A 24,486-nucleotide genomic window follows, 5' to 3' on the forward strand; every position below is an offset into this window, starting at 1 on the left:
TCCTAAAAAGGGTTAACAAAAACACTTCGACTTCATAGGTTGAAGTTGCGCCTTATTGTTAACAGTAATTTGGCAAACACATCATATCATTAACTGTAACAGTTTCTTTTGAATAACGATAACAAGCAAAATTCAAAATTGATAACATGACCTTGACCTTTGACTTGACCTCAATTTCAAAGTCATGGGTCAGTGAACTCAAATCAAAAGGAATGAGGTCAATCACTTGTATGGTTGTGGAGAAATTATAATTTCAAATACATAAGGGGAGAAAACTCCTATAAGGGTTAACCAAAACACTTCGACTGAATAACTTGAAGTTGCACCTTATTGTAAACACTGCTTTGCAAACATATCATATCATTAACTCTTAGTTTCTTTTGAATAACGATAACAAGCAAAATTCAAAATTTATAATCTGACCTTGACCTTTGATATTGACCCCAATTTCCTTTAAATGGACCAAGGACTTCATATCAAAAGACTGTATGCCTCTACAACTTATACCGTATGAATTAACCCAACATATCGTTTATTTTAAATTTTCAAAGGGAAATAACTCCCATAAGATGTCTTTTGATCACCTCAATCAAAACAAAATAAATCATTCTTAAGAGAAGACGAACAATTTGGTGAAAACAGTTTGTAAAAATCTTTTACGGTTTTAGAGATATAGCGATAACAAGAAAAAGAGGACGCGGGGAGATAACTCCTATAAAAATAAGTGTTCGATAACACAGGGTGAGTTTTGAAACCTCCATTACTGAACAACATCATTGGCCAAACATCCATTCGATATGTTGTAAAACAAAAAAGCATCTCAGACGACAGAAGAAATAAAAAAAGAAAAAAAAAATAATCAGAAGAAAAACAAAAGGTCTTTCCACGAAAAGTGGAAAAACAAAAGGTCTTTCCACGAAAAGTGGAAAGACCTAATGAATGGTACCAAAAATTAATTAAATGCATTTGATGGTGTTAATGTCTCACAAGACAACTCCATTATAAATTAAAAACCAATTCTTCAGGGAACATTTGAAGGTTTTTCCACCGCGATAAGAAGAATGAAATTTTAAACAATTTCTTAGAAAAGGTCACTTCTTGTTGATGTAATTTGGTACCTCAAACTGATATAAAAAAATAAGTTTAATAGGTTTATGCAGAAGACTTAGTTGTTTTATAAAGAACAAGACAGAATTTAAAGCGAAGGTCAAAACCTAGAACCTCAAGTTGACCCTTGACCTTGACCTCAATTTCAAGGTCATAGGTCAGTGATCTCAAATCAAAAGACCCAAGGTCAATCACTTGTATAGTTGTGGAGAAATACCGATTTCAAATACAAAAGTGGAGAAAACTCCTATAAGGGTTAACCAAAACACTTCGAATGAAATAGGTTGAAGTTGTGCCTTATTGTAAACAGTTATTTGGCAAACACATCATATCATTAACTGTAACAGTTTCTTTTGAATAACGATAACAAGCAAAATTCAAAAATTTATAACATGACCTTGACCTTTTACATTGACCTTAATTTCAAGGTCATGGGTCAGTGACATCAAATTGGAAGGTCTGAGGTCAATCACTTGTATGGGTGTGGAGAAATAATGATTTAAAAAACATAAGAGGAAACAATTCTATAAGGGTTAACCAAAACCCTTCGACTGAATATGATGAATTTTCGCCTCATTGTAAACAGTAATTTTGCAAACATATCATATCATTAACTGTAACAGTTTCTTTTGAATAACGATAACAAGAAAATGTTATAAAACAAAAAAGCATATCAGACGGCAGAAAAAAAAAAGTAATAAACAAAAGGTCTTTTCACGAAAAGTGGAAAGACCTAATAATAGATAGCATACCTGATAATGGAACATTACCATTTTAATCTGCATTACGAAATGTAAATTGAATAGAAATACCTGGAATCTAGTTTTCATATTTTAACTAGAACACACCCGCGAAATCGCGGGCATTTAGAGCGTGGTTGAAAATATGTAAAGTGTTGTAGGAAGAATTTTGTAAAATATTTACTGATTTGTGAATTTCAGGAAAAGTATCAGAAGTAATCGGTACTTGGGGACAGGGAAATGGTTTTTTTATAACCCTCCTTCTTTATTTTCAAAATTCCTATTTTTAGCTCACCTGGCCCGAAGGGCCAAGTGAGCTTTTCTCACCACTTGGCGTCCGTCGTCCGTCGTCGTCGTCGTCCGTCGTCGTCCGTCGTCGTCGTCGTTAACAATTTACATTTTGAACTTCTTCTAGAGAACCACTGAATGGAATGGAACCAAACATGGCATGAATGTTCCTTATGAGGTGCTGACCAAGTGTTGTTACTTTGTAGCCGATCCATCATCCAAGATGGCCGCCAGCGGGGGACTTAGTTTAACATAGGACACTATGGGAAATGCATACAAATGACTTCTTTTAGAGAACCATTGAATGGAATGAAACCAAACATGGCATGAATGTTCCTTATGAGGTGCTGACCAAGTGTTGTTACTTTGTTGCCGATCCATCATCCAAGATGGCCGCCAGCCGGGGACTTAGTTTAACATAGGACCCTATGGGAAATGCATACAAATGACTTCTTTTAGAGAACCACTGAATGGAATAAAACCAAACATAGCATGAATTATCCTAATGGGGTGCTGACCAAGTGTTGTTACTTTGTAGCCGATCCATCATCCAAGATGGCCGCCAGCGGGGGACTTAGTTTAACATAGGACCCTATGGGAAATGCATACAAATGACTTCTTCTAGAGAACCACTAAATGGAATGAAACCAAACATAGCATGAATATTCATTCCTTATGGAGTGCTGACCAAGTGTTGTTACTTTGTAGCCGATCCATTATCCAAGATGGCCACCAGCGGGGACTTAGTTTAACATAGCACCCTATTGGAAATGCATACAAATGACTTCTTTTAGTGAACCACTGAATGGAATGAAACCAAACATGGCATGAATGTTCCTTATGTGGTGCTGACCAAGTGTTGTTACTTTGTAGCCGATCCATCATCAAAGATGGCCGCCAGCAGGGGACTTAGTTTAACACAGGACCCTATGGGAAATGCATACAAATGACTTCTTTTAGAGAACCACTGAATGGAATAAAACCAAACATAGCATGAATGTTCCTTATGGGGTGCTGACCAAGTGTTGTTACTTTGTAGCCGATCCATCATCCAAGATGGCCGCCAGCGGGGGACTTAGTTTAACATAGGACCCTATGGGAAATGCATACAAATGACTTCTTTTAGAGAACCACTGAATGGAATGAAACCAAACATGGCATGAATGTTCCTTATGAGGTGCTGACCAAGTGTTGTTACTTTGTTGCTGATCCATCATCCAAGATAGCCGCCAGCCGGGGACTTAGTTTAACATAGGACCCTATGGGAAATGCATACAAATGACTTCTTTTAGAGAACCACTGAATGGAATAAAACCAAACATAGCATGAATGTTCCTTATGGGATGTTGACCAAGTGTTGTTACTTTTTAGCCGATCCATCATCCAAGATGGCCGCCAGCGGGGGACTTAGTTTAACATAGGACCCTATGGGAAATGCATACAAATGACTTCTTCTAGAGAACCACTAAATGGAATGAAACCAAACATAGCATGAATGTTCCTTATGGAGTGCTGACCAAGTGTTGTTACTTTGTAGCTGATCCATTATCCAAGAAGGCAGCCAGCGGGGGACTTAGTTTAACATAGGACCCTATTGGAAATGCATACAAATCACTTCTTCTAGTGAACCACTGAATGGAATGAAACCAAACATGGCATGAATGTTCCTTATGTGGTGCTGACCAAGTGTTGTTACTTTGTAGCTGATCCATCATCCAAGATGGCCGCCAGCGTGGGACTTAGTTTAACATAGGACCCTATGGGAAATGCATACAAATGACTTCTTTTAGAGAACCACTGAATGGAATGAAATCAAACATGGCATGAATGTTCCTAATGTGGTGCTGACCAAGTGTTGTTACTTTGTAGCCGATCCATTATCCAAGATTGCCGCCAGCGGGGGACTTAGTTTAACATAGGACCCTATAAGGAAATGCATACAAATGACTTCTTTTAGAGAACCACTGAATGGAATAAAACCAAACATTGCATGAATGTTCCTTATGAGGTGCTGACCAAGTGTTGTTACTTTGTAGCTGATCCATCATCCAAGATGGCCGCCAGCAGGGAACTTAGTTTAACATAGGACCCTATGGGAAATGCATACAAATGACTTCTTTTAGAGAACCACTGAATGGAATAAAACCAAACATGGCATGAATGTTCCTTATGAGGTGCTGACCAAGTGTTGTTACTTTGTAGCCGATCCGTCATCCAAGATGGCCGCCAGTGGGGGACTTTTGAATGAAATTAAACATGTTCCTTTTCTTATAAATGAGGTTGTGTTGTCACTTTTAGCCAAATTTTATATTTTTTTATATGATTTCAAAAACCCAAGTAGAATCAGGTGAGCGATACAGGCTCTTGAGAGCCTCTAGTTTTGTTTTCTATTAATTTCAGTATGAACATACATGTAGTATATTATGAACATTCAAGTCAGGGGCCTATAATTCAGTGGTTGTCGTTTGTTTATGTGTTTCATATTTGTTTTTCGTTCATTTTTTGTAAATAAATAAGGCTGTTAGTATTCTCATTTGAATTGTTTTACATTGTCATTTCGGGGCCTTTTATATCAGACTATGCAGTATCGGCTTTGCACATTGTTGAAGGGCGTAAGGTGACCTTTAAATGTTAATTTCGGTGTCATTTTGGTCTCTTGCGGAGTGCTGTCTCATTGGCATTCATACCTCATCTTCTCTTTTTGTAAAAAACTTAATGACTGGTAAAATTCAGAAAAGGTATCAAAAGTCATAGGTAGTTAGGGACAGGATAATTGTTTTTCTAGCCCGGCTCCTCCTTTTTCCACAAAAAAATCCTTTTGTTTTGTTAGTTCTCAGTCTATGAATTTTAATGACACATGGATAATTTTAGCGCTTACTCTGTATACAATGTATTATGAACATTCATAAAAGGGGGGATCGCACCGGGAGGGGTCCTGATCCCGATATCCCGGTCATAAGAACATGCAATCCCGATGTTCCGAATTTAATATAAATTAAATATCTCGTGACAACCTGAAATTCGAAAAAAGAAATCCCGTATCCCGAAATGGTCAATCATGAAATTTCTATCTTAAAAACACCCGTTCCCGACGTGCCGAAAAGGTCCTGCTTCATTTATTACTATAAATAAAGTGTATTTTCTTTAAAATTCAATTCTCAGTTTAATAATCGACCCACGGCGATCGTTGATATATTATACAAACACTCTCTATTTAATAAACTCTGTGACTGCCATGAATAGTAAACTTGAAAATGGTATCAGACAAAAAAATAAACTTTATTCCTATGTTTTCAAAGTATACAATAAACGCAAGCCGGAGGTATAATCTGAATTAAAATTTCGTCCAATGACGGATATCAGACAGAAAATACACTTTATTCGTAGTATATGTATGATAAAGGTATACAGAAAACGCAAACCGGAAGTCTTATCTGACTTAAAATTTCAGACAGAAAATACACTTTATTCCTAGTATATGTTTTCAAGTATACAATAAACGTAGGCAGAGGTCTAATCTGAATTAAAATTTCGTCCAATGACGGATATCAGACAGAAAATACACTTTATTCGTAGTATATGTATGATAAAAGTATACAGAAAACGCAAACCGGAAGTCTAATCTGGCTAAAAATTTTGTCCAATGACGGAAACATATCTGGACGCCTTTTTTCTCGTTTTTCTCCCAAAATAACTCAATCTGTATAATCATATGAATGGATGACAGATGCGATTATGCACTGTACATATAGGACACAGAGGCATGAAGATTAATTTATTGTGGAAAGAAGAGAAGCGACACCCAAAATGAGGTCTTCTCGTTTAATAGTATAGATACCTCGATAAAAAGATACGAAAATATCAATGAAACTGGAATTTACAATTATGCGATTCAAAAATTTATTATACAATCATAAACATGAATTTGCTCGTATTATAATAACTTTAGACAGAGGTTTGTATACTATATATAAATCCTTGCTTTAGTAAATTGTCCAATAATTTATAAATAATCAAATTGAATGTGACCGATTTGAAATTAATTAATCAATAATCTGTTGAAATTGAAAAATTATTACGATACGTATTTACATTAATTATGCGTACAATAAACTCAGCAATCTGACCTTAGATATATTCAGTTACTTCCTAGCAGACCGTGCATTCAAAATATTTTGAGGAGTGGTTTAGCTGTTAAAATTGATATGCCGGGTAATTAAATTAAGACATGCGCGTTCCATTGACCTGTGCATGAACTGTCGCAAGTCTTGCCTTCCTCTGATAACGCGATTTAACGGTCAAGCCCTTTACATCGAATTATGAGAAGATATGTTTTGTAATATGATTTTTAAATTAAGAAATCAAAAGAAAAACTTGTTTACTTGCTACATATAAAAAGGTCAATTAATTCAACTATCATCTCAGTATAAAACTAATTGCCGCTGAAGTTGAAAACAAAAGATAATTAATTTATCAAAAAAATTTGTTATTTTGTTTTTTAATATTTTGCATAATGTAATAACTCACTTACTGATTATTTTTCGTCATACAAATAAACATTTATTGCAAATCGGTCTTAAAATTTGCAATTTAACTAAAAGACTTTGACTAATTATGTATAAACCGAGATACCGTTATACTGTGAATCTACCTTTAGCAATTTGTTCACACAAATGGTAATTTGTATGTGTAGTGCTTACCAAAGCCTTTATTAGTAAAGTTTCTAATATGGAATCAATTTCAAACAACAACAAAATCTATACTTTTAGGTTCATCCAATACATAACCGTTACATAAAACTTAGATAAAAATAATATATTCGTATATTCACATGGAAAAATCCATAGTGTTAAATACATACCTTGACTATTCATTCGGTATCAATGGTTAAGCCAAAATAATGGAAATGTAAGTCTTTTTTAGTCAAAATAGGTATTAGAATAAGTGGTATAAGTTCCAATGAGAAAACTCTCTTTCCAAGTCACAATTTGTAAAAGTAAACCATCATAGGTTATCTGTGGATGCTAATAAGAGCAAGCAATAACATTGACATGGATTGTCATTATAAAAAGCTAAACCCCCTTAAAACTTGACTCAGAATCAAGTGTTAATTAATTTGTTGTATTAATAGTCTAAGAATGTACATTTCTGAACTTGCTAAATATGCAATAAGGTAGCAATATGCAGTATGAAAAAAAAACACCCTCAGGAATTGTACCAACCTTCTTAGGCCTTCTTTCTTACAAAATATTCCGACTATTTGTGACATATTTATGCATATGTAGGTTACCTAGAGATTTTTAGTACTTAAAATGTTGAAATACGTATACATTATTTCTTTGTGGTGTATCCCTGGCAACCAGTGGCTTGTTTTCGCTTAACATGTAAAATAATAACAAAAATAAAAACCAATTAATTGAAGGTCTTTTAACTAGTAAGGATCTATTTTGATATGAAAATATAAAAATTTGGTTTTAAAATATTAATTTCAGCATCAAATGACAGCTTAGTGTACGCTGATTCCAAAAATATAAGGTTTTTATACAAAAAGATATAAATAAGGCCAACAAATTCTACTTTCGGTTCAAAATGTGTAACTTCTGGAATTGTCTTATAGTTTATTTGACGCTGATTCCTAAAATATATGATTTTACATACTTTTACAATAATTTATTACAAAAATTAGCTACTTCCGGTTTACATAAGGTCACTTCCAGTTGACTTTTGCAACGTGATATTGCTTGCAACCTAATTCAAAAAGTCTAATAGCTTTAACATAAATACATATGAGTTGAAAGCAAAGGTCAAAATATAGAACGTTTAATTAACATATGACCTTGAGCTCAATTTCAAAGTCATAAACCAAGGACCTCAAATCAAAAGACTCTAGGTTTCTACTTTATATTGTTAATGAGTTATATAACCATATGACTGATATTAGATATAAAAGGGGGAAAAACTCGCATCAAATGTTAAAGTACCCTTAGATTAAAATTAATGTGTTACGACATGTCGCAACTAACTATTGCGTGAAAATATTTTGTCGATATCTTATAAGATTCTGAAAATGAGAGATAACAAGCTAAATAAAAAATTTGAACATGACCTTGACCTTTGACCTTAACCTCGTTTTCATTTTTTTGGACCAAAGACTTCAAACCAAAAGATCCTAGGCCCCTATCACTTATGGTTTTCCAGTTAAATATATATCGAATACAAAAGAAGAAATAACTCTCATATGGAGTCTTCGTAAAGCTTCGGTCAAAATAAAACAGAACATCCTGAGGATATAACGAGCCATTTGGAAAAATAAATTTGTCCGTTTCTTATACAGTTGCGAAGCCTTAGAGATAACAAGAAAAACAGTGTTCGAGGAGATAACTCTTATATGGGAAAGTATTCGGTTAAGCAGAGTTGGTTACAAAAGCATATAAACTGTTCGATATCATATTCCAAATTTATAAGAGACATCTTGCGAAACCAAAAAACAGCGAAGGAAAAAAATTAGACGGAAGAAAAAAAATAATAATCAAAACAAAACTAATAGGTCTTTCAACCGAAAAGGTTGAAAGAACTAATAAGATATCACATATTTCCCAAAAAATTAGTTTAAACTTGAATTTCAGTCACTTGGAGTGATACCTTATTGGAAGTAACGCAAAAACATTACGTTATTGCTGCCGGTATTCATTATAACATCAACTCAGTGTGACGTATTGACATTATAGCTTAAACAGAGCTTCATACGTGCTAGACCTCTTTGTAATTGTAAGTCATATAGTTGCCCCATTGGCCCATTTTACAAAATTTGTGCCGTAACCAACGCATAGTCTTCAACTTGGTGACCTTTTAAGATGTTTATCAATGAGCTCCTTGAAAGTCAGATCACACACGTACATCATTGATGGAAATATTAGTAGGTCACAAAATTAGAGAGATTTACTTGGAGAAATTTATGAAATTGAAGCTGCTGGTATAGGGAGTACTGCCAACAAGTCTGAAAACGGACAATTCTAAGATGTATATAAGGCAAATTGTATTAGTTACCATGTAAACAAATAGCCAAGTTACCTTGGAATAAAGAATAACACCCTACCTTACTATATAAGATTGAGAACGGAAATGGGGAATGTGTCAAAGAGACAACAACTTGACCATAGAGCAGACAGCAGAAGGTCACCAACAGGTCTTCAATGCAGCGAGAAATTCCAGCACCCGGAGGCGTCCTTCAGCTGGCCCCTAAACAAATATATATACTAGTTCAGTGATAATGAACGCCATACTAAACTCTAAATTGTACACAAGAAACTAAAATTAAAAATAATACAAGACAAACAAAGGCTAGAGGCTATGACAGCTGTACAGCAGCAGTATTGCACAACTGAGAACAGAAGCGTCTAAATCGTGACCTCACACTTTAACAGAAATACGGACAAATTAAAAATGATTCAATACATACCTCACCATCATGTACGTAGAGAGTCGCAAACCTCGCCCATCATAATTTTATTTAACCGCAGCGACAAACGTACAACTGTTAGTCTAGCTTGTATATTTGCTCAAAATCAGATTTGTGTCCGCATTTCTTTTATCGAAACAAAGACATCACTTTTTTTGTTTTAAAAAATAAACAAATTGTTTTTTAAAAATACCTCATATTTATCAAATGTTCATGAATAGAGGAATAAGTCCTTTTTTTGCTGCATGTGTATCAAAATTTTAAAATTACAGTTTTATAAAACATAATCTCCTTGCAAAATGAAGTAAATTGCCGTTTTAAATAATAACGGTCCATGCACTTGTTTTTAAATTTAATCAGTTTGAATGATAAAAATCAGTCGAAAAATGCATCATTCCCCGATATGTAATAGTTTGACGTTGCGAAAATATCATTTTACGTTAGCAACGTTAAAACCTCCATGTAATTATATCGTATGCCCTTATCTTACGCTCATGGGCGTCGAAATGTAAAGAACTACAAGACTGTTGCTCATCCGAAAATGTGCTAGACGAAGACAAATTTGTCAAGATACTTGGTTTGCGATGGACACAGAAAATGACACACTCACATTTGCATGCAGTAGATGATAGCATTACAACAAAAAGCGATATACACCACCACTAATCACTAGTGTACGATCCAGTTGGAATATTAGTAGATTAAAGTAGATTGGGACGAACCGTTATCTTCGGACGTCATTTTACAGAGAGACAGAGAAAAAAGAGACACGAATGATTTTTAAACTTGAGATTTCCCACCTAGACAACATTTTTCACACGAATAACTTGCCTATCAACATTTTACTGATGCAATCGAAAAGCCTGCGGATCATGTGCATAAATTGTAATCGCATTTGGAAATCATAGCTCGCTATTGATTGCAAAGAAGAAAGTTGCACCAGTGAAAAAAATGCAATTCTGAAACTTGAATTAAATACGTCTCTTATTGAAGATAGACTGTTAAACCGCCCTATGCAACAAATTCATACTGATACTTTGGACTGATAGTCAGATATTACAGAACTGGTGAATTTTGGAAGTCGAAACTATAGCTGCTCGTGTGAGGCAAAGAAGAAAATAATAAGATTTACTAACGCGTGATTAATGTAAATTTTTTAAAAGTTAGTCGAGTAAATGTGTGATTAACAGATAAACATTTAAGTGAATAACCATGGACATTTAAATGAATAACCATGGACATTTAAGTGAATAACCATGGACATTTAAGTGAATAACCTTGGACATTAACGTGAATAACCATTGACATTTAAGTGAATAAACAAATACACTTAAGTGAATAACCATGAACATTTAAGTGCATTACCATAGACATTTTAGTAAATAACCATAGATATTTAAGTGAATAACCATGGACATTTAAGTGAATGAGCATGAACATTTCAGTGAGTAACCATGGACATTTAAGTGAATGACCATGGACATTTAAGTTAATTACCATGGACATTTAAGTGAATAACTATAGACATTTAAGTGAATAACCATAGACATTTAAGTAAATAACTATAGACATTTAAGTGAATGACCATGGACATGTAAGTGAATAACTATAGAAATTTAAGTGAATAACCATAGAGACCTTTAAATTTTAATTTATATTCTCAAAACTTTGAAAATTTATTTTTTTATAATTTTTAATTATGGTGAAATAATTCATTTTTGGCCCCAGTATGTTGGAAGTAATACATTACATAAACGTTATGCTCTGTCGCTACTCATTTTAACGTCAAAAAAGTGTTAACGTTATAATGATTTATGGACCTATGAACGGTCGGGTTAAAAAAAATACGAAACATCAAACATAAATCAACTCATAACGCATGTAACAATAAAAACTTTGCTGTTTCTTTAAATGCTCACTTGGTCATAATTTGTGTACAAATTAATTAATTTGAACATTTACTTTCATATTTATATAATAGACAAAATGCAGAACCACTTTCGAACTGCGTATTGATACCACACACTTTACATTTAGCCGTGATATGTGCCTAAAAGGGAGGGTATATGTATTTCAATTTTTATCTCTAATCAAAAAATTTAAACAGGCAATTGTTAGACTTGGCGGCACCATATTTAAAGAAAAATGCGAGGCATTGAGGTACAAGCGTTTGGATGCAAATTTACCACCAGCTATAAAAGGTATTTTTTTATTTTCAAATTAAAGTTCATTGTGTTTAATTTGTTATCAAAATATATTTTATATATTGTCAAGTGTTTGAACAAAGTTTACATTTCTCTGGTTGCGCTTGTTTTGATTATCCGCAAAACACTTTTAGTTTGTTTAGTTTAACACCGATTTGCATTATGGTCTCTAGAAAATAAAATAACACTTTAAAATGTTTTGAGTTCGGATTCTGATATAGCGTTATCCCGACGATCTCAAACCAATAAATAGAAACCAATGATGAATAAAAACTTGATGTGTGGTATGATCATAAAAAGAAAAATCACAAAAATACTGAACTTAGAGAAAAATCAATTTGGAAAGTCCATAATCATATGCAAAATCAAATAACAAAACGCATATAAAACGAATGGACAAGAACTGTCATATTCCTGACTTGGTACAGGCATTTTCAAATGTAGAAAATGGTGGATTAAACCTGGTTCTATAGCGCACTTTACACTTTAATGACAATCTTATCAAATTCCGTTATGTTTACATTGATGTGTTAAATAAACAATAAAATAGTCAAAATATGGGTACATCAATCATCATGTATAACAATTTTAAAAGGAACAATTTAACAGAACACAAAAAACATCTACTATCTACGAATACATTGATTGATATGCGTGTCTGACGTCAGAATTTTTTATACGTCACATAAATTTGTCGTTCAATGTGCATACAAACAATTTTAAAATTTACATAGGCAATGCTAGCATACAGGGTTAAAAAATCAAAAGTTTGTAAGAATAAATTTCAAAAATAGACCGAGATTTCAACTAGTCCAAAAGTTATATATAGAATTTATAACAATCCAAAAATAGTTGTTTCCACTACGCGATTGAATGATTTTGACGTTTGTGGTTCAACGTATATAGTAATTCATAATAGAAACATGTCATAATAACATATTATAGAACAATATCATACTGACGGGATCTCTTAACGTACAGAGTCACGTTATAAGAACAATAGAAATACAAAAAGTCACATACATAAAACAAACCACTAAAAAATGAAAGCCAATACAAACACATTGACGAGTGCCGAGCCACGTCAAACGGATATCACATAAGACCATTCAACAGTAAAAGCAATATTAATAATAAAACAAAGACAAATGAAAGAACTATGAAACACGTTGTTAAGATGATAAACAACATCAGTACGCAGAATCTATACATCAAGACCATCGTGTATTATTTTAGAAGTTGATACGGAATATTTATCAACAAGGTTTTTGGTACCTTCCGATGAACTTTTTTTAGAAAAAGGAAATGACGTTCTTTGACATATCCCTGGTTCATAAACTTTCTACTCAGACACTGATGATGTTTTACAAAGTCTGAGCAGGAGCTGCAAGTTTTAGAATATTGAATAAGTTGGGAAATATATATCCCATATGCAGGTGACGTTGGTATATTGCTTCTTAGGTGGGGGGAAATCTATAATTTCAAATTTAAAATCGTCTCGTTTGTCATAGATTCTGGTACTGAGATGACTGTGTAAGTCAAATTCGAGATATAAATGAGGCAGAGGAAGCCGTGTCTGCAGTTCTGGGGGATATATTCATGGAAACCAAACAGAAAAGTTCGGATTGTTTATGGAAAGAACATCATCAATATATCTGAAAGTGAAATTAAAAAATCTGGCTTCTTTGATCCTCTTGTTTTTGACAAGTGTCTGGAGGAACTCCGATTCATATGAATATGAGAAGAGGTCGGCAAGAAGAGGCGCACAGTTTGTTCCAATAGAATGCCGACAATTTGTTGGAAAAGTCTGCCTCTAAACTCAACAAATATGTTGTCGATAAGAAACTCCAGCATACTGACCACTTGCTCTTCTGTGTAGCATGTTTTACCTTTGTGTTTGTCACTATTAACGAAATATGCGTTATGAAATCCCAAAGTAATAAATTTATAGCGTATGCTACCATTTTTATGTTGAAAGGCATAAGAAACTTAAAGAGAATTCCCAAACTCACCAAACTATAACAGTAATTTAAAAAAAATATCGTTTTTAAATTATTTGTATCTTATCATTTCTTGATTTGACGAATGATGATATTTTCTTCAAATTCTAATTCGCAGTAGTTTTTATACGCCCGTCAAAGTTTTGACGGGACGTGTTATGGTATGCAAATGTCCGGTGTCCTTTCCGTCTGTCTGTCCGTCTGTCTGTCCGTCGTAAACATGTCGCACGAAAACTTGAGAACGACTTAATATCTAAATTTTTTGAAACTTAATATAGTATCTGTATACTTTTTGGTGAAAATAAGATTTACACTTTTTGAGTTACGGCACTTTGCAACTAAAACAGGGAAATGTTTTTTTCACATATCGTACGGTAATAAAAAACGATTCTTGATCATTGCTTAAAACTTTACACACTTCTTAGTTATATTAATTTTAATATCTGTATACTTTTTGGTGATGCTTCAAAATTAAATTTTTGAGTTATTGAGTGTTTGTAAAAAAGGGGGAGGCTTTTTTTTTACATGTCGCGCCGTATTTTAAAAACGATTACTGATTATTGCTCAAAACTTTACACACTTCTTTGTTATATTAATCTCAAGATCTCTTTACTTTTTGGTGTTAATTCAAAATTTTATTTTTGAGTTATTGAGTATTTTGTAAAAAAAAAGGGGGAGGTTTTTTTTACATGTCGTGCCGTATCTCAAAAAAACATTTATGATTATTGCTTAAAATTTTACATACATCTTTGTCATATTAATCTAAAGATCTGTTTACTTTTGGGTGATGACTCAAAATTTTCTTTTTGAGTTATTGAGTTTTTTACAAAAAAGGGCAGGTTTTTTTTACATGTTCCGCCGTATCTCAGAAACAATTTATGATTATTGCTTGAAACTGTTCACATTTCTTTGTTATATTAATCTAAAGATCTGTATACTTTTTGGTTTGATTCAAAGTTTTATTTTAGTGATAATTAGTTTTTGGTAAAAAGAAAATAGGGAGAGGGGGTTTCACATGTCCCGCCGTATCTCAAAACCAATAAATGGTTATTGCTTAAAACTCTCCCAGAAACTATTGATGATTATTGCATAAAACTTCCACACAAGACGTCGGGCGTATCATGCGCTCATGGAGCAGCTGTTTATTTTAATATACAATTGTGTTATTAATAGCCATACAGACGAAGGTATGCTCTTGAACGCAACAAAGTTCTCTACAAACAGTTGTTTTCCAAGAAGGCGAAAATTGTTAAAAAATTGCTTTCATAATACATTTATTTCTATCATAGGTTGCGCCAAGTTCATGCTATTCATGCAAACATTCTATTGAGTATCACGTACACTCGAATGCATACTTTCACAACAGCTATGCTGACTACCTTCACTATAATGCTTTTTTCGTTATAAGTTATTGCAACTTTTTGTCAAAATAGATAATTTCAATTATCAATTACCACAATCTATAAGAGTATAATAGAAAAAAAAATAAACATGCTTTTAAGTGTTACCTGAAGATCATAGAATAAACACTTCCTATTTTTGTCTCTTTTTTTTTTAAGTTATAAACTAAATGAAACGTTGTGTCTCAGAAATATCCAGCTAAGGAAAATGGAGATCATCTAGTAATGTTTTGCTTACATGATTCCGACAAAATACCGTTCTTTTTTCTGTTCGTGTAGTAACAAAATCAAATTTTTGTATCATTACGACAAAACCAAATTATATATATAGATATTATAGAAAATAGAACAGATGGTTAACAGATTTTTAAACATACTGGTAGACAGTGTATGTGTCTTCAGCCATGCATCAACCAACCGTTATGAGAATCAACTTACCCTTCCGGAGCACCTGAGTTCATCCCTAGGTTTTGGTGGGGTTCGTGTTGTGTATTCTTTAGTTTTCTATGTTGTGTCATGTGTACTATTGTTTGTCTGTTTGTCTTTTTCATTTTTAGCAATGGCGTTGTCAGTTTCTTTTAGATTTATGAGTTTGACTGTCCCTTTGGTATCTTTCGTCCCTCTTCTAGTAAAACGATTACAACACGTCACGGTTAATTCATAGATTACTATTCGTGTGCCAAAAGATCTCGAAAACGTGTTGTGTGTGTAGTATGATTATTCATATACATTGCTCGCCTTTTAAAGTGATTAATATTACAATATACTCACCCTGTTTAACCCCGATACAGATGAAAACCGGACGTTGACGCGTTCGAATCGAACACACCGTGTAACACTGAGTTCAGACAATAAAAAATAATACTTTTAAAGAAAATCTAATATCTATTCTTCGGATATTTTGCTCCAATATATTCTGTGCCAAAATACTCATCAGTTACTAAAAGGTTTTTCAAATATGTGACATCTTTATATACAAACATTCAAAAACGCCCGACGATATCAATGATAAAACGTGCTTGGTATTTTTAAATACTCAAAAATTAATATTTCTCGTACCTCATAGCTTTTAAAACATACATTTTTGAAATATTCATATTTAAAATTAACAAACTTGTAAAGATCGTTTCTTTATGTTGTGTCTAGATAAAGAATAATACGTTTTAAAGTGTCTTTGTTTTCATGTTGCGTACGCTTCGTTGTCATTACACCTTTTTGTACTGTACGCTTCGTTGACAAAATATTGCGTTTGTCAATGAATTTTGCATCTTTTAAATTATACTTTGGTATGATCATAATTTAGGTACATGATTTACCTCCTATAGTTGTAATTCGCTTTGAAATAACTATCAGTTATTTAAATACTCCTTTGTCGATATTTTATGTATATGGGGTGTGTGCCTTGTACCAACATTTTGAGTTGAGCTAATTGCAACTTTACACTAGTTTTTTTATCATGTTGTGCTGTTACGCGAGTGTCCCGTGTAAAGGAGAGGGTTGGGGGCTCTCTTGTTTAATCCCGCAGCATTTTGTTGTGTGTCGGTCCAACGTCAGGAGCCTGCAGTACATTGGTTAAATAGATCTGTCTTTATATTTGATTTTTCTTGAACACATAGTTTTTAAGTTATCAATATATATGTTAGTTTCCTCGTTTTAATTATTTCACATGTTTGTTTGGTTTTTTTTATATCGGGGTCTTTTTTAGCAGACTATATATGGTATAGGTTTTCCTCATTGTGAAATGTTGTACATTGCCCAGGACTATAATAATTGTTTTATAAAAACACCCACTTCATTTAAAGTTAGGTGGAAAGTTGTCTCAATGGCCATCACACCACATCTACAAAGCTTTAGATGTAAAAAAAAAACTAAAATAAAGCAGTTGGAATGTCATGTAAGTCATTCGGCAATCTAAGTTCAACGAGATCTTATGTCTGCTTTCGTCTAGGAATGTGGACAAACATCGGTATTTAGAAATGCTTAAATTGTGAAAAGTAAGTCATTCAAGTTGTATTGACTGTACTATACTTTCTTTGGAATATATGTATTAACTGTTAATTTCATCTGGAATAACATTGAAGTCACAATTTTCAATAAAAACATTCCTATCTGATGTGCGTTGGTTAAACATTAAATTGATATTATAAGTTCAATTAATTTGACTAAGTTAACAGATATAAAAATTTACAATAAAATATCGAAATAGAGTCGCCGACACCATTTCGAATACCTTGACAAGAAAGTGATTTGTGACTGCTTTTGTCAACGAACTGTACAGTGATTATTTAATGTTAACAGTGACAGATTTGGTGGAACGAACAATACAGCAAGAGAAAACTTATTTAGAATGATATTGCGTTTATTCTAAGTTCTACAGATCATTTGAAGGCACACAGTAATGCAACGTATAGTTATTTATTATTGCCTAAGGTATTAATACGCAAATGTGTATGTACGAAAAGATATTCAGCATTGTTTATCTCATAAAACGTATGAAATTGCAGCATGTCTGTGCGTTTTGCATCGAGCAGTTTTATCAAACGTCCTATGCAATATCTAAAATTTACAATAACTGTATAATTGAATAAATAAACTATCATGCACATTGACATATTTATATATACTCGTATAAGTTTTAAAGAGGCATTCGAAATTGTTGTAATCCCAAATGTTGTCCTGACTATCGCTTCGAACGCGTCAACGTCCGGATTCATTTGTATCGGGGTTATACGGGGTGATACTGATATAGTTAAGATAATGTAATACAAATATATAGTTATTTTAAGTTTATAAAACTTAGTCATTAGACGTTTCACTTTCAGATATTCAAGATTCTGTTATAGATGAATGGTCAAAAATAGATAAAAGTGTAGTTGTTTTGACGACAGCAATAGATAGCTTAATGGATAAAATTCAGAGCAATAATGTCGTAACTGTAATAGGTTTTTCAGGAAGTGGAAAATCAACTGCCGCCCGTCGTGTAGCATTAAACTTAAAACAAGAACAGAAATATCAAATACTGGCCATGCATTCACCAAAAGATTTAATGACATATTACGTGAGAGGAAAAAAAACAGGTGTTTGTTTTTGATGATGTGTGCGGCAAACATTCTTTAGATATACACAAATTAATGAAATGGAAAGATTTGTCAACTAAAATTAAAATGTGTTTTGAAGATGGATTGTTAAAATGTCTGTTTACCTGCAAAACTCATATATTTAATGAAGCTCAGTTTCAAAATGTTGATATTCTTTCATCATGCCAACATGACATACTATCACCTCAATATAATTTGACCAAAGAAGAACGAAAATTAATTGCTAAATCGTATCTTACTCCAAAAGACGTAAAACTTGTTGAGGATTTAAAAGAGTTTTATGAATATGATTGTTTACCACTTTTGTGCCAATTTTACTCGACACATAGGTTTAGCAGTATAACCACTTTTTTTAAACATCCAACTCAAGTGATTGAGGATGATTTAACTTCATTCTTAAATACACCCGATCAAACAACTTTTACAGTACTAGGATTGTTTGTAATATTCAATAATAAAATCAGTAAACATGATATTGAAAGTCAACATTTTAAAGATATCCTACATGAAATATCGGATAATGTCAAAACATCGCTTGCGCTTTCGCTTAAAGTTGTAAAGGACCATTTAATGATGTTAGCAAATACATATGTTAGAGTGCAGACAGATGCATACAGTATTATTCACGACAAATGGTTTGACACTATCGTTTCTTTTTATGGACAACATATGTTTGACGTCATATTGCGACGGAGTCATTCCGATATTATACGGGACAGGTTTCATCTTGAAATCAACGAACGGTTTCAAGAAAAACACTCACAAGTCATTTCCGTACCGGTCGAAAAAGAATCAGATTATCTGGAAAGATTGTGCAAAGACATCAATGAAGGATATGTAGAAAACGTATTTACAAATAAACAGCTACAGCATTTAAATTTTAGGCTAAAATTTATAGAGCATATACGTAGCAAATCAAATTTATTAGAAAATTTACGAATGCTAAAAGATAAATCGCCTTTGTTAGTTGTATCACAGCAAAAATATCTCGATATTATGAAAACGTTATTAGACGTCAAATTTGACGTAAATGTCATGAATAAATTCGGAACAACGTCTTTGTTTATCGCTTCCGAAAATGATGATTTTAGAATGGTGAAACTTTTGCTTACTTATAATTGTTCTACTAATGCATTTAAAAAAGGAAAAACACCGCTGCATATAGCTTCTGAGAAAGGACATAAGCAAATTGTAAAACTATTACTAAAGAACAAGGCAAATCCCAATGTACGTCTTGAAAACGAGGAAACACCACTATATATCGCAGCAAATAAAGGACACACCGATATTGTTGAAGTATTACTTGAAAATGAATGTGACATTACTATTTGTGGAAATCGGAAATCTCCACTTTTTATAGCTGCAAGACTAGGTCATACCGAGGTTGTACGTTTGTTACTCGAAGGCAAATTTGATCCAAATATACTCTCTGAGGATATCATGCATTGCGGACAATCATCCTTATGCATTGCTTCAAAATATGGTCATACTAATGCAGCCGAACTATTACTGAAACACGGGGCTGACAGTAATTTAAGAACTAAAGATGGTTTACATCCTCTGTACATAGCTTCAAGAGAGGGTTTTATAGATATTGTTAAATTGTTAATTGATTACAATGCGGATGTTGATAGAGTTGTTTATTTTGAAATAAACAAGAGACACGCCGTTATGTTTTCAGAAGCAGAAACCATTATAACAATAGATTCTTCCTTATGTGTAGCCTCAGAAAGGGGATTTTCTGATATAGTTCTTTTATTACTCCAAAACAAAAGTGATCCAAACTTATGTAGACTTGACTCAATGGATATAAGCCTGTCCCCTTTATGTATAAGCGCAACATATGGATGGAAGACTATTATAAAATTGCTGCTTAATGACAAAGCGAATCCTAACTTACAACTGGACCACCAGAACGTTGAACCTCCCCTGTTTAAAGCTTCGGAGAATGGATATTTCGAAATTGTCAAAATGTTGCTTAAGAACAAAGCCGATCCTAATTTATGTTCAGTTGATTACCAGTGCCAGGACCAAAGTCCGTTGTACAAAAGTTGCGAAAAGGGTCATTTACAAATAGTGCAATACCTCCTCGAAAGCAAAGCAGATCAAAATATATTTGGGAAAAACTTTAAAACGCCTTTATGTATCGCTAAAGAAAAATGTCACCACGACATTGTTACGCAGTTGAAACAATTTGAAAAAGAACCACTTTATGTAAACCTGCAAAATGTGTTATGAAAAGGCTTGAACAATTTTTTAATTGAAACATCGACCTTAGCTACGTATGTAATGGAAAAGTAAAATAACACAAATACCGAACTCCGAGTAGAATTTAATACGGAAACTCCCTAATTAAATGGATTGAAGATACAAAAGTGCAGATTTTTGCGTTATTTCAATACCGTACATGTAGTGGACACATAGTTCTGTTGAATATTGTCTTTTTCAATTGAAATAATGATATAAAATATAATTTGTATATTTACATGTAAGAAATGTGGCCACTTAGTTTAACGAACGGATAATGGATTAATTGAAATTGAATTTAGTACCAAATCAACAGATGTCGATGATGTTATTTAAAATCAATAGTCAACAAAGCATAAGAAAAAAAGAGAAGACAACAATATGGCAATCGAATACCATGAGTCCAATTAGAACATAATAAGATCACCAAAAATGTCAGAAAAGTAAATTCAAAATTTATACATGTTATAAGTCAAGATAAACTGACAATGCTATGAAAAACCCCGGAAAACCACGAAAAGACAAGAAAGATCACAAAAATCTCTCCATAGAAAAGTCAAAACTGAGCAACACGATATAAAAAAGAAGATGTGGTATGATTGCCAATTAGACAACTATCCACAAAAGACCAAAATGACACAAACATTAACAATTATAGGTCACCGTACGGCCTTCGACAATGAGCAAAGCCCATACCGCAAATAGTCAGCTATAAAAGGCCCCGATAAGACAATGTAAAACAATTCAAACGAGAAAACTAACGGCCTTATTTATGTAAAAAAAAATGAACGAAAAACAATTGTATATAACACATAAACAAACGACAACCACTGAATTACAGGCTCCTGACTTGGGACAGGCACATACATAAAAAATGTGGCGGAGATAAACATGTTAGCGGGATCCCAACCCTCCCCCTAACCTGGGACAGTGGTTTAACAGTACAACATAAGAACGAACTATAAAAATCAGTTGAAAAAGGCTTAACTCATCAGATAGACAAAAAATACAAGTGGACGTGGCCGGGTACTTATACATCCCGGCACAAAGAGACACAATGAACAGATCTGAGAGTACTCGCAGTTATCTGACAGCTAGTTCAAGGCCATTAACAACTTATGAAAAAAAGCATGCCTCTAAGACTAAGCAATCAATTCGTACACACCCAACATACAATCGATTTAGTGTAAAGACGTCATAAACTGCCAGAGAAAAACATGACCTTGTGTAATGCCAAGTTACAGGTATCGACAGATTGTAGATCCATAAAAATGTATATGTATATAACATACTAGTGTAATATTAAGTTAGCTTTTAATCTACTGCGATCCCATCAAAAAACGGGGGCGGGGACGGATCTACGTATTCTGAAGTAAGCCGGTCGTGTTTAGCTGCGGAATCGTAGCTCTTAGGTCCTTATGCTATTTTTTTACTATTTGCGGACCATAGAGCTACGGATTTTTCCTATTTCAAAACGTTCGGAATTGCGACCAAGGTTCAGGTCGCACTCATTTCCCAAATATTTGTTGTTTATAATCAATGCAAAGCTTGTCAATATATATATAGTTCGTTTTGTCAGATATTTTTCTAGGATATGACGTTCCTTTTTATGTTTGAATATTCATTTCTTTATCACTATTATCTAATTATTTCCATTTGTATACATTCTCCGCCTATTTTGTTCGGCCATAATCTGTCATCTGTATAATAAATTCTGCCAGTCAAGGCACACCTCAAATTATAGCTGGAGTGACATCCACCACTACGAATATATATTTGATTATCACACAAATAATTGTTCTATCCACCAGAATATTATATACACAAAATGTCAATTTATACTATACGCAATAGGCTAGTTTAAAATCTAAAATTATCTAAATTAGAAGTAATAATTTGGAATGTCTTATGCTGAGTCACCTGCATATTATAAATATATATAATTAACTAATAGCCTTAAACTTTCCTCCTCTGTTTAGGTTGTTTAGTATCCAGACCGAGTAGTCTATATCTTGTTGTATGCAGTAGATGTAACATTTTCCTACATTGAGGTTCAAGAATATTTGATATATTATCAAAATGTTTATCTTTGTTGTTTTTGCAATAGTTGTAAGGATCTCAAATCAATCTAAATAGTTCAATATTATTGACTCTTGTGCTCTCAGAGAAAATTCTACCAGCAGTTGTCACTATTTTTTCCAATATTGGTTTTCTTACAGCATCTAGAGTTACACAAGTAAGCAGGAAATGGGATAATGTTTCTTCACCATTTTTGCATAGTTGACATGTTGGGTCCACTGCATTAGAGTCATATTTGGCTCTTTGGGATTGTAGTATGTATACCCCTGTTGGAATTTTCACTCCCGGTGGCAATTTGTGTATTATTTTCGGGTCAGAAGTAGATAAACTGACCAACGGATGACAATGACCAAGGTTGTATATTGGAGATACATATTGTAGGCTGTTGACATGTTCTTTTTCATCCAAGATCTTTCTATGCCAGTATGTTTTAATTGTATTTACCATGCTTCTTTTCCATGTCTCTTTTGTTTTTAAAGTATCCACAAATTCTACAGGATCTGTTAGTTGATATGTAAAACAGATTTTCTTTGCATCTATGAACCAACTGTTGCTTTTGCACGATTTAATTTCAATTGATGATTTACTATAACCAGGGACGTTAATATAAGTCCTTGCTTTAACATATAAAAATAAGTAAACAAACACGTGTTTTTCTATAAGAGTAATCTGTTCTTGTTTTTCGTAGGCGTTCCTAACCTCCAACATAGGAGATCGATGATATTTAAGTTATCTTTTCTTGATTTTCGTGACGTTACCACGAGATTCAATATGGCCGAACAAAATAGGCGGAGAATGTATACAAAAGAATAATTAGATAATAGTGTTAAGGAAATGGATATTCAAACGTAAATAGGTACGTCATATCCTAGAAAAATATCTGACGAAACGAACTATATATATTGACAAGTTTTGCATGGATTATAAACAATATTTTTTTTAGAAATAAGTGCGACCTGAACCTTGGTCGCAATTCCGAACGTTTTGAAATAGGAAAAATCCGTAGCTCTATGGTCCGCAAATAGTCAAAAAATAACATAAGGACCTAAGAGCTACGGTTCCGCAGCTACATAAGACTCATCAGTGACACTCAAATTAAAATAGTTAAAAAGCAAAACAAGTATAAAGTTGAAGAGCATTAAGGACCAAAAATTCGATTCTCATTGTCTCCATTATGCATTGGTGACCTTAGAATAATTTTGCCATCATTTATTAGGGATGTCAAAAGATCTGAAATTTGGAACTCGGATACTCGGTAAAGATAATTGAGTACTTGCGAGTACTCGGATGAATCTTAAACGTATGTTGAAAAGTTAAGACTTTATGTGGGATCCAGTATTTTTGTTATAACCTTTTATAAACATAAGACAAACGTTCTACAATTATAGCTTGCTCCTCTATTTTTTTGTTTCAATTCAACAGTGAATTAACAACCGCCGTTTCTACAAATAAGCTATAATAATAACAATTATTGTTTGGGTACTAGTTCATGAATCAAATTCCAATAAAATAAAAAAATATTTGCATATAAAGTCCGACAAAGTAGACGATACATGTATCATTTGTTCCTGATGAGTTGGTATTTTTTATGATACGACTTGGCCATTAATTTTTCAAGAATAATATTGGACTTCAAATTACTTGTGCTTTTTCGTGTTGCTCAGTCTTGTTCTTGGGTGTTTTTTTTTTGCTCCATTGTTTTTCTGGTTTTATTTTATTTTAGCCATGACGTTGTCAGTTTATTTTTGACTTTTGGGTTTGAACGTCGCTCTCGTACTTTCGACTATCTTTCAATCTTAAATTGAACAATAGAAGTTAAAGTCATAAGAAACCTCCAATAAAAAAAAATATGCATATGTTTTTT

General features: G+C 33.2%; 1 protein-coding gene across 1 annotated transcript in view; it reads left to right on the plus strand.

Moving 5' to 3' along the window:
• Positions 1–20,534, plus strand: part of LOC134727957 (ankyrin-1-like) — a 34,051-nt gene extending 13,517 nt beyond the window's left edge. The window contains exons 3-4 of the mRNA XM_063592356.1: positions 18,021–18,256; positions 19,506–20,534. Coding sequence (XP_063448426.1) covers positions 18,021–18,256; positions 19,506–20,534 — 1,265 coding nt within the window. The remainder of the gene's footprint in view (positions 1–18,020; positions 18,257–19,505) is intronic.
• The last annotated feature ends 3,952 nt before the right edge of the window (positions 20,535–24,486 follow it).

This window comes from Mytilus trossulus, chromosome 8, assembly GCF_036588685.1.
Source record: "Mytilus trossulus isolate FHL-02 chromosome 8, PNRI_Mtr1.1.1.hap1, whole genome shotgun sequence".
NCBI lineage: Eukaryota > Metazoa > Mollusca > Bivalvia > Mytilida > Mytilidae > Mytilus > Mytilus trossulus.